The 12,098-nt window shown below is 40.8% G+C and overlaps 1 protein-coding gene across 1 annotated transcript in view; it reads right to left on the bottom strand.

The window, feature by feature from the left end:
* Positions 1-503: 503 nt before the first annotated feature.
* Positions 504-12,098, bottom strand: part of LOC123233132 (zinc-alpha-2-glycoprotein-like) — a 30,219-nt gene continuing 18,624 nt past the window's right edge. The window contains exons 3-6 of the mRNA XM_044659299.1: positions 3,544-3,807; positions 2,707-2,973; positions 774-1,052; positions 504-646 (exon numbers count right to left, since the gene is read on the bottom strand). Of these exons, the coding sequence (XP_044515234.1) occupies positions 504-646; positions 774-1,052; positions 2,707-2,973; positions 3,544-3,807 (953 nt within the window). The remainder of the gene's footprint in view (positions 647-773; positions 1,053-2,706; positions 2,974-3,543; positions 3,808-12,098) is intronic.

Below are 12,098 nucleotides of genomic sequence, written 5' to 3'. Positions count from 1 at the left end.
AAAATTAAATTAAAAAATGAAAAACAACAAAATTAAAATGTCAGTAATTATGACATATGTGTGTACATGCAATGTTTTCTGTGGAAAAGAAAGACCTTGGGATTTCAGTGGACTGAAAACTTAATATAAGTCAACAATGTGACTTAGCTTTGATGTGACAGCAAAAAAAAAAGAAATCTAAAGTGGTTTCCAACTGTATTAATAGAATCATAACAATTATTAGCATCAATATGGCACTTAAAAGTTGACTGAGGCTTTACTGTGAGGTAAGTGCTATTATTATCTCCTTTTTTTCAGGTAAGAAAACCAAGTCTTGGAGAGATTAACTGCTCAGGATGCTCTGGAGGAGTTTTTTGACTAGGAATGATTTGGATTATAGAACTTCTGTACCTCACTTTGGCCCTAAGATTCTGACATTCTCTTTTCAAAACACTTTCCTATAAGGTTGTGCTAATACTAGTATCTTCTCTCTCCTTGGGAGCTTCCCATCATGTAACCTCCTATCAACTTTCTCTCCTTATGTACATACCTGTCTTCCTCTTCTTCCAGATAATAAAGGCCCCAGCACAGCCCAGCAGTAGGATGATGGCCAACACAATACCAAGTTTTAGGACCCAAGACTTCTCCACAGTGGGCTTTCCAGGAACTATAAGGGCAATGGGTAGAATGTAAGTGGGTGTGCATTCAGTGAAAAAAAGAGGGAGGGAATAGAACTATGTTCTGGGGTCTAGTCTGTTGGGGATGTGATGAGAGTGTCTGGCTGAAGCACTGACCTGAATACATAGCAGGGGTCTTCAATTCACTGTGTTCTACCACACAGCTATAACCCCCACCTGAGTCTTCTGGTGGTAGTTCTAAGGTAACTTTGAGGTAGAAGGTGGAATCCATATTGGGCAGGGTGCCACTGGAACTCTCATTTCCCCATATCCCCAGCTTCCCATTCTTTTCCCAGTGCATCAGGATGGAGCGAGGGTAGAAACCTGTGGCAATGCAGGAGAGAATGATGCTGCCTTCTGGGCTGACATGTTGAGATACAGCCACCTCCGGGGCCACTAGGAGGAGAGATCAAGAAAGAAGGTCTCATGTCACAATCTGAGTGAGTGTTTGGTGCTTCTTTTATTTCTATGTTCATTGAATGTTTCCAGTCTCCTTGATGCAGTATCTCTTATCCCACTGGGCCGTTAGGTCCTTGAGAATAGAATTATAGTTTATACTCCTGTTTATCTCCTTGGACATCTAGAAGAATGCTAGGTAAACATGAACTGCTTAGTCATCATCTCTTGGTGTTGATGACAACATCAAGAGCAGCTTTCTATATTATCTTCAAGTATCCTGGTCTGCTATAATGGATTAAAAACAGAACCTTTAGATCAATATTCCATATGACCCAGGATTTCATCAGTGGGAATCCTAATGAAGAAGACTGCAGAGGTACCATGCACTAGGCCAGTGATAGGCAAACTACAGCCTGTGGGCCAGTTGCAAATGTTCTATCCGGCTGCAGCTGGTTCTGTCCCAGATCAACAGAACCTCCTCAAATTAGCTACCCCTTCCACCACAGATAGATATAATTATATTGGCCTGCCTTAAGTTTTTTTCCTTTCCTTTGGCCCCCTCTTTAAAAAGTTTGCCCATTACTGCACTAGGCTATCTTTGATGTGTTTCTGTCCAAACACTCCCAAACTCTCAAATAAATTATTACAAATAAATAATATAATAATAAAATTAAATAAAAATAAATATTACTTGGCAACCTCCTGGAAATGATGCTCTACATTTAGGTAAACCTCTTGCTAGACAGGAGACACATAGTCCATTATCACTGGTCCTGTGTACAAAATTTGGTACTATGTGTATGAGTATGCCTTCAATTGTCTAGGGTTTTTTTTTTATTTTTTATTTTTTTTTATTTTAAACCCTTAACTTCTGTGTTTTGACTTATAGGTGGAAGAGAGGTAAGGGTAGGCAATGGGGGTCAAGTGACTTGCCCAGGGTCACACAGCTGGGAAGTGTCTGAGACCCGATTTGAACCTAGGACCTCCCGTCTCTAGGCCTAGCTCTCAATCCACTGAACTACCCAGCTGCCCCCTGTCTAGGGTTTTTTGAGCTTCTTGGGTTACTCCTATGCCTTGATGAGACATCTGAGGAAGAATTTACCCTGAGCAAAAGAAAAAAAAGAGAAAAAGAAAGGAAGAAAGAAAGAAATGAGGAAGGAGAGAGAGGGGAAGGAAGTAGGTAAGAAAAGGCAAGACAGAGTACAGAAAGAATGAAGGAAAAAAGAAAAGAAAGAAGGAAATAGAAAGAGAAAAATAAAGGAAGAAAGAGAGGAAAAGAAGGATGAAGAGAGAAATAAGGAAAAAAGGAAAGGAAACAAAGGGGAAAGAAGGAAGGATGGAGAAAAGGAAAGAGAACAGAAAGAAGGAAAAATAGAAAGAGAAAAATAAAGAAGGAAAGGAAGGCAGGAAAGAAAGAAGTCAATATGGAAAGGGAAAAGAAAAATGAAAAAAAATGGTGATGAAAAAAGTGAGAAGGAAAAAGAAAGAGAACCTTAATCTTTCTCATATTTCTTTGATTTTCCCCTTGAGAATTGGAGCTATGATTAGAAAACATAGATCCTGCCTGTTTCTCTGAGACTCTACTGACTACACAGATTGGCAGAGATGACCTGGAACTTCTGGGAGGAGGTGGGAAGAAGCAAATACTCACCGTTATCCCTTATGTGTGAGTATCCAACTACTTTCCTCATCAAGTCAATACAATATAGCTTCATATATCGTTTCCTCAGAGTGGTCCACAATGGGCTATCCAGAATGTGTTGGTATTGCTTGAATTCAGGAATTATGTTCTCCCAATGTCCAACCTCTTCATCTATCCTGTAATATTCAACCCCATCCCAAATTAAATGGATTTGACTTTTTACTGTGATGTTATTGTCAATTTCACATTCTGCCAGGAGCTGGGCTGTGTGGTTTCCTGTGGGGGAACATAAAGGTGGGCTGCTTTGGTTATGAAGGGGACAGGGGACCCTAGAAGGAGTCCATCTTTGGGGAAGCTTTAGGAAAGGGTTATGCTTTTTTTAACATTTGGGGAAGCTTATGTTTTGGGTTAAATTATCTTGTGGTTCAGTCTTTTTTTTTTTTAATCCTCACCTTCCATCTTGGAGTCAATACTGTGTATTGGCTCCAAGGCAGAAGAGTGGTAAGGGTAGGCAATGGGGGTCAAGTGACTTGCCCAGGGTCACACAGCTGGGAAGTATCTGAGGCCGAATTTGAACCCAGAACCTCCCGTCTCTAGGCCTGGCTCTCAATCCACTGAGCTACCCAGCTCACTTATCTTGTGGCTCACTCTTGATCCTACTGGTTGAATTCTTAGGCGCAAGGCTAGACATTTCTCAACTTTTTTTCTAAGGAAGTAAATAACTATGGAGTGGGACCAAGAACTCAGTTGTATGATCTCTTGGGGATGGATCTATTGGGTTTAGAAGAGAAACAGACACAAAGCATGATGAAAAGGGAAATGGGGAGATGAGTGGATCTGACTTACTATTACGGTTAGTGTCCTCCCGTGCTAAAATTTCGATAGTCCATCGCAAATCTTCCTCTTGGTTCAGCAATAATTCATCCACCATCTGTGTGAGATAATTATCTCCCAGTGCTTTAGAGATCCAGGGTATCTTGACAACAATTTGTTTGTGTTCTTTGTTGTAAGATGCCACTTCCACGTCATCTAAGAAGCTAATTGCACTTACTTCCAAGAGAGAGTGGGCTGTGCCCACTACTGTGAGCTGACCCATAAGCCTGTGGTTGACTGAATTATAGGAAGGAAGGGAAGAAAAGAAAATGATGTTTCCAGATTTGAAGATACCAGAGAACCAGAGTCCCCTCTCATCCATTCCTTTGACTTTCCTCTGCTCCTTACCAGCAGTAAGGGTAACTTATGGAGATGACTCCAAAATCTAAATATTCAATTCTTAATTTCTCTCTTGAACTCCAAGCATCACCAGGTAGGTGGTGCAGTATATAGAGTGCTGGGCATATAGTTCAGAAGACCTGAGTTCTAATCCAGTCTCACGTGATTATGCTGTGAGACTTTGGGCATATTGTTTGAGTTCCGAGTTTCCTTATCAATAAATTGATTATAATTATAATTATAATGATATCTACCTCCCAGAGTTCTTGCATTGATCAAATGGTATACTTGTAAATACTTAGGGCAGTGCCTGACACAATATAAGGTTAAATAAATGCATTTATATATAAACTTTTTTTTGATATCTCCATTTAGATTATCTATTAGTATGTAAGATGCAACAGATCAAAAACAGAACTCATTATCTAAACCTACTCCTCTTCCCAGTTTTCAATTTTTGACAAGTACGCCACAAATATTCCCGTCACCCAGATTTGTCATCTTAGAATCATTCTGCAATCTTTCTCTCCTCCTCCTCTACCAATATCTGACCTACTGATTTCACCCGGGCAACTTCTCTCAAATAAATTGCTTTCTCTCCAGTCACACCTTTTGTCCCCCAGTTCAGACCCTTGTCTCCTCCCATCTGGATTTTGTCAATTCCCTCCTAATTGGATCACCTTCTTCAGATCTTTTCTTTTTCCTTTCCAATCAGCCTTCCCCTAATTTCCCATATTATATTACTTGAGCACATTACTCCAAGGATCTGGTGGATCCTTACTGAGTCTAGTATAAAATACGCATTATCAGTTTATGGCATTTAAAGCCATTCAGAATCTTGTTCCAGCCTATCTTTCTAGAGTCATTTTATAGTCCTCCCTTTCATGCATTCCACATCTCATCCTCCATATCCAACATTCCATTCTGTATTCCTTTGTAGAGACTGTCTGCCCTGCCTGGAAAAATCCCTAATCACTTCCAACTTTGAGAATCCCTTTGTGTTGTTGGTCAGTCATGTTTGACTCTTCTTAAGGACTCCATTTGGGTTTTTTTAGACCCTTACCTTCCATCTTAGAAGCAATATTATGTATTGATTCTAAGGCAGAAGAGTGGTAAGGGCTAGGCAAATGGGGTGAAGTGACTTGCCCAGAGTCACACAGCTAGGAAGTGTCTGAGGCCAGATTTGAACCCAGGACCTCTTGTCTCTAGGCCTGGCTTTCAATCCACTGAACCACCCAGATGTCCCTTTGTGTGTGTGTGTGTGTGTGTGTGTGTGTGTGTTTTGCAATGATACTGGGAATGGTTTGCCATCTCCTTCTTCAAGTCCTTTTATAGATGAGGAAGCTGAGGCAAATGAGGTTAAGTGACTTGTCCAAAGACACACACGTAGTATGTATTTGAGTCCAGATTTGAACTCAGGAAGATGAGTCTTTCTAACTTTAGGCCTAGCAACCTATTCACTGTGTCACATAGCTGCCCTTGAGAAACCCAAGATTTCTTTAAATTTAAGTTCAAGGTCCACCTCCTACATGGTTTTTCCTAATTTCTGCAGCTGCTAATACCTCACTCCAAATTAGAAATCACTTTGGACTTACATGTCCAAATGATTGTTTATGACCAATACTTTGTAAGTTCCTTGAGGGAAAGGAGTACTTTATTTCTGTTTCTGTACCCATAATGCTTACTATAATACCTGGCACTTAGTAGGTAAGTTGTGTGGAAAGGTAGAGCAGTGACTTTGAAATATGAACTACGTTTGAATTCCATTTCTAATAGAACTGTATTATTTTGGGGAGGTGTAGTACAGAGAGAGGGGGTCATGATAGTTTTTCCAAGCTTTGGCTGAGTTCTGAAATCAGTTAGGGGTTTGGAATCTTGAGGGAGAGAAGTCAGTTGGTTTGGGAATCTTGTGGAGAGAGTTTCAGACCAGCTGAGCTGCTTCCTTGCCTATCTGAAGAATTGAAATTTAGCCTAGCTTTGGAATATATTTATTTAAGAATTGTTAGTTAGATAAACCCTTTGTATCTTCATTCCCTATATTATTCCTACCTTCCTTCCCTTACCTTAAATGTCTGTGGAGTTAATAAGGAGAGTAAATTAGAGAGTAGTTCAAATCTGTGAGGGGTTTAACTATAATTTGGCAGTATTTTATCTAAAGAAATTGGTTAGTCATCATTTTATTCCCTTTAGACATCAAGAGCACCTTGAAAGTTGAGCTAAGGCAGGACCTTGCTCAGACTCCATCTCTGTCTCCCTTTCCCCACCTAAGGTTCCTGTAAACAACTGTTAGGGCTTCCTCAATCCACTTTCCTGACAAATCATCCTTAAAGATAATAAACCCTTTTGTGTTTCAATAAAAAAAAAAGTAGTTAATTTCAGTTCAGTCTATTTCCCTCAGTGTGTCTCTAAGTCGAAGTCCCAGTCTGTAAAGCCTGCTGTCTTTGCCTGATTAGATTAATTCTTCCTCTCCCTGAAGATCTTTGTTCCCTTCAGTGCTATACTCCCTGACTTCAACTCCATATTATATCCTGAATCTCCTTATTCCAGCCTACCTGAAACCCATATTACTTATCTAGCAAATCACTGACAACCTCCCTTCAAAATCCCCTTTTACCACACACCTTTCCTCAAATTATCCCCATTACATAAGTCACATAAGCTCTCTAGGCCTCAGTTTCCAAATTTGTAAAATTACAAGCTTGGACTTGTACTACATGACCTTTCAGGCCCCTTCTGGTTCTATCGGGAATTTTTAACCTGGTAGTCCATCACACTTAAAAAGAAAAAATACAATGCCTCTATGTAAATATAATGGATTTCCTTTATGCTTTTTTGAAATTTAATTTATGCATTTAGAGGTTTATAGGCTTTACTAGACTGCCAAAGAGATCCACCACACAAGAAAGATCAAGAATCCCTTGACTAGTTCTAGGTTCTTCTGGTGCTAGATGTTTTACAAATGGATGAATAGACAAGACAGGGCAGCTTCTCTTGGAGATAATCCAACAAGAGTTAGAGCAACCAGCATTCCTTACAGTAGGGACCAAGTACCCAGCAAGGCTCAACAACAGCTTGTGAATTTATACTTGAACTTTTCTCTTCTCAAAAGGGAACTAGTAAGGTGTATTCTTCTCTCAACATTCCTTTCATAGCTTATAGAATCACCTGCACTGATCAGACAGATTCCTTGATATGTAATTAAAGCTATTACACTAAAGGATGGCCGGTGATGATCCTGGCCATTCAGTCCAGCAAATCCTCCATCAGTGCAGGTCTAGTGAAAAGGACCTAAAACTGAGAGGAGAGGGAGAGAGGAAAATGTACCTTAATCAAACTATTCTGGTAAAAGCCTTAGTAGAAGGTACAATAGAGGAGGAATAGCCATGGAAAGACAGGACACATGAGAAGTCTGCCTTTGCCCTCCAGTTCTCCCTTTCCAAATGCCCATTTATTTATTTGTCTGTGAAGATGATGAATTTCTCCAGTAGAATGTGAGATTCTTGAGGACAGGGACTTTTTTTTTAACCTTAGAAACATCATCACATAACCTGACATTTTGGACATAGTTGGTGTTTTAGGAATGCTTGTTGAGTTGAGTTTTGTAATTATGTTCGGGCTAAGATGATAAAGGATCAGGTAACACGTCTAAATGAGCTAGCTGGGAGGATGACAATGAAAGATGGATTGAAGGTGGAACTTAAATTCTCCTTTGCTTCTCTGATTTTTCAATTAAGATGATTCATCTTCAGTGGAAATGAATGTTGTTAATAGGGAACTGAAGTGATTCAAAGAGTTTCCTGATTTTCAAAAAAGGAAATCATGGGGATTTTATAAATCATGTGTTTAAGTCTCAGTAAAATTCTAGAATCCATAATTACATTGAGGTATTTAGGTTTGATGTAAGGAACATTTTTTTTTAATCATTTGAAATTATCTCTCATTGGAAAGGGCTATCTTGTGTGATAGTAAACTCTTTGCCAACAATGGTATTCAAGTAGAAGTCACAGGACTGACCATTTGTTGGGGAGTTGTGGAGATTTCTGTTTAGGTATGGATTAGACTAGAGTATCCTAGATTAAGACCTGAAAGGGCATAGAATCACGGATTTAAAATCTGATGGATCTGGGAGGGAGCAGGGAAAAAGGGAGGAAAGAAAATTAACAATGAAAACATGGAAATTTTTAAAAAAAGAAAATAAGAAAAGAAAAAAATCTGATGGCACTTTAGAAGACATAGTATCCAACCATTTCCTATTACATATGAAGAAACTGAGGGTCAGGGAAATTCAGTGACTTGCTCAAAATCACCCTAATAGTAGGAGGCATCAGAGGTAGGATTTGAGTTCTCTGACTTGAGAGCTAGTTCTTGAAATTTCCATTGAAACATTCCATTCCAACCTTGAAATCCTGAGATACCCCTTGATAAGTGCCTTCTAAATCCAGTACTATCTGCAAAAGGCCACTGGTTGGGTAAAGAATAGTATAAGGAACTCACATTAAGGCATGATGGGGAAAATAACTCTTCAGTTTTCATCAGAAGGAAGCCCCTTGTTGAGAACTCTTGGAAGGGATCCTCAGCTCTAATTTGGAGCCCCCATGGCCTTGAAAAGGCCAACTAGCCCAGTGCCCTTTTTGTATAGATGAGAAAACCGAGACCCAGAAAAGCTCAAGGTTCTAGCAAGTGTTTGGCAGAACTAATATCTATTAACGAGATCATAGCTTAATTCATCCAATGAAACTTCCATCCTATGAGGCTAGTTTGGGTCTTCTCCCTTGCAACAATCTCATACTGGTCTCCTCCCTCAAGCTTCTTCTCTATTCAATCCATTGCCCCTTTGCTGCCCAAATGATTTTTCTAAAGCTTAGCTCAGACTCACTCTCCAGGTTTGTGTGGCTCTCTGTTATCTCTAGAATATAATTATCTGCTTGGCATTTCAAACCTTTCAGAGCAGGGATACTTCCAGCCTTTCTATTTGTCTTATTCTTTCTTCTGCCATTTCGCCTACCCAACAATAGCTTACTTGAAGTTCTGCACACAAGACACACTCTCTCTCCACTTCTCCTGCCTTTGCACTGACTGTGCCCCATGCCTGGAATTCTCTCCATCCTTCCCTCCTCCTCCTGGCTTCTCCAGATTCCTTCAAGTCTCAGACAAAATGCCATGTTCAGGAGGCCTTTCCTGGTGCTCACAATCTGCAGAGGTTCCTCTCCAAATTTACCCTTTATCTACTTTGGATTTATCTTCTGGCATCTTTTTTTTATATGTTGTCTCTCCCATTAGAATGTGAGCTCTTCTAAGACAGCAATTAGTTGTTATTTGAGCTTTTGGAAGGGTCTTCTTAGTACTTAGCATTTTATCTGGGGTATAAACATTGTTCAACAAGTATTTGTTGACTCAAACCTTAACCTTCTGTCTTAGAATCAATACTATGTATTGTTTCCAAGGCTGAAGAGTGGTAGGGTTTGGCAATGGGAGTTAAGGGACTTGCCCAGGGCCACACAACTAGGAAGTGTCTGAGGCCAAATTTGAACATAGAACCTCCTGTTTCTAGACCTCACTCTCAATCTACTGAGCCACCCAGCTGCCTCCTACCTGAAGTTTCTTGAGGGAAATGATTTAGTTTCCCTCACCAGACCCCAAACTTCATGGTCTCTACCCTCTCTCCCCAAATCACTTCCCCTGAGACCTACCTGCCCATGTCTGTCTGAAAACAAATACTCCAAGAAAGAGAAGCCACGCTGAAGATAAGCAGTTCCAACTCCTGTGACACTCCATTGTCCCTATAAAGGGGCTACCTGGCCTCATCAGCCACTCCGCAGCAGGAGGAGCCTTTAGATCTCAAAGTGGTCCAGGTAGTGCTGAAGTGGAACTGATGTCAGTGGTGGAGGTATCATGGCTCCCTCTCCTCTATACCCACCCAGGCTGGGGTTGGCTTTGCTGGAGGCTCTGCCCTTCTCTCACTGCCATCCAAGATGCTTGTTACCAGGCTGAAAGTTTCCCCACTTGGCAGACGTAAGAGAGGAAGTGAAACTGAGTTTGTGGTGAGGGCAGGATGCCTCTGAGCACAGTCACCATTGGACATTGTCTGGGAAGTCAATGCCAACTGTAAAGAGGAATAACCAGGGAAGTAGGCTTAAATATTAAAATGTGGGTCCAGAAGGATGTGAGGGTGACAGGAGTGACAGAAGGAGGAACCAAACAAAATTGAGAGACTAGGGTTTTTTTTTTTTAACCCTTAACTTCTATGTGTTGGCTCCTTGGTGGAAGAGTGGTAAGGGTGGGCAATGGGGGTCAAGTGACTTGCCCAGGGTCACACAGCTGGTAAGTGTCTGAGGCCAGATTTGAACCTAGGACCTCCCGTCTTTAGGCCTGACTCTCCATCTACTGAGCTACCCAGCTGCCCCCCAGAGAGACTAGGTTTTAACAGCTAAGGAGGTGTCTGTTACTGAAGTGGCAGTTAGACCCAACTGCCACTCTGAAGTATCTAGTCTAGGCCTATGGAAACCAGCAAAGTAAAGGCAAGAGTTTTATAACACTTTTAATCAGGGACAACTAAGATAAAGGATGGGAATGGGGGTTACCACACTCTTCAGACTAAAAGCAAACCCAGGGTCAGGGAAGGGACTTATCTATACTAACTGAGACTAAAGCAAGATAGGGCCCAGAGACTAGTAAAGACTGAAGTGGACATCCTCACAGTAACATCCATTCTCACTCCAGTGATGTTTCTGCTCCTCCAGGACCACCTGTTGTACTCTTACAGGTGGGTAGATTCTGGGAGCTGACGCAGCCCAAGCTGACCTGCAACTCAGGTTGGAATTAGTAGTCTCTACCAAAATCTCCCACAAGTAGGTGACGGTCTTTCCACAGGATCACTGGCAATCTGGTGTCTCCTAGGGTCAGTTGCAGTTTGCCTCAACCACTATGGAGTCTCTCTCAGTGAGCAAGAAAACACTTACTACTTCTTCATTCCATCTTGGAATTCTCCAGCCCTTCTTGCTAGGTCCACACAAACTATATATAAATTAATAACTAAATAATCCTCACAACACAACCACCCAGTGTAATTGTTATCATTGCTAGATGCTGGTTGCACCTAGAAATTGTTAGGTCTGAAGGAGAACACCAGGAAGATTTCATTCTGGAGGGGAGAATTAGGGAAGAGATCCCATTTCCTCTTTCCTCACACTAAGGCAGAATTCAAAGAGAAGTCATCCTAACTCAAGGTGTGTTGATATTCTTCACTCAGTTCCAACTGTATACTGTCTTTCTTTTTTCCTTAAAAAAAAAAAAACCCTTACTTTCTTTCTTAGAATTAATACTAAAATACTGGTTCCTAGACAAAAGCGTACTCAAATCTAAGCAAGTGGGGATTGAGTGACTTGACAAGGGTCACACAGCTAGGAAGTATCTGAGGTTAGATTTGAACCCAGTTCCTTCTGACTCCAGGCCTGGCTCTCTATCCAGGGAACCACCTATCTGCCCTTCCACAGTGCCTTTCAATGATGATTAATTATGATTTCTTCTCTATGTGGTCCTAGATTATTGCTGGGTTATTTTCCAGGATTAGGGCAATGAATCTTAGAAGGCACATCACAGTGTCTGAAGATTCACTTTTTTGTGTCTGGCTTCCTCCATTATGACTTTGTTGTGTGCCACCTTTGCTCCTCCTTGAGTCTGAGTGTATTCCTCTCCATGGGATTTGGACCTGAGGGCTCTGTCCCTGGAAAGTGTAATCTTATCTTTATCCCTAGGTTTCAGCTACCACTTCCATGCATTTGCATGGATTCCATGCATCAGCAATCTTCACCTACACAGTCAACATCCCAGTACTCCATAGTCTTCCTTGTATAGCTGCTTTGTGGAAATCTCCCCATTTATTCCACCATGAACAAAAGATGAATATACCGAAAAGTGAAGTCATAGTCTGTATTTCTTCCAAACTTTCCCCTCTGCCTCTCCTTAATTCACTTAGCAGAAGGTTTATTAATGAATTAGTTTTCATTTTCTTGTTCCCAAAGGCTATAATAAAGCCTTCTTTCCTTCTCCATTGCCTCTGACTATAATTTCATGATCCTGTCTCAAATACTCAAATGAATTTGAGTTTTCCTAAGTTTGGATAGTTCCCTCTATAAGGATGACATTAGAAAATAAGTATTATTTTATTAGTTTGGAGATAAGAAGTAGAG

This window comes from Gracilinanus agilis, chromosome 2 (genome assembly GCF_016433145.1).
Source record: "Gracilinanus agilis isolate LMUSP501 chromosome 2, AgileGrace, whole genome shotgun sequence".
In the NCBI taxonomy this organism is placed as follows: domain Eukaryota; kingdom Metazoa; phylum Chordata; class Mammalia; order Didelphimorphia; family Didelphidae; genus Gracilinanus; species Gracilinanus agilis.
This window is presented reverse-complemented; position numbering and strand designations above follow the sequence as displayed.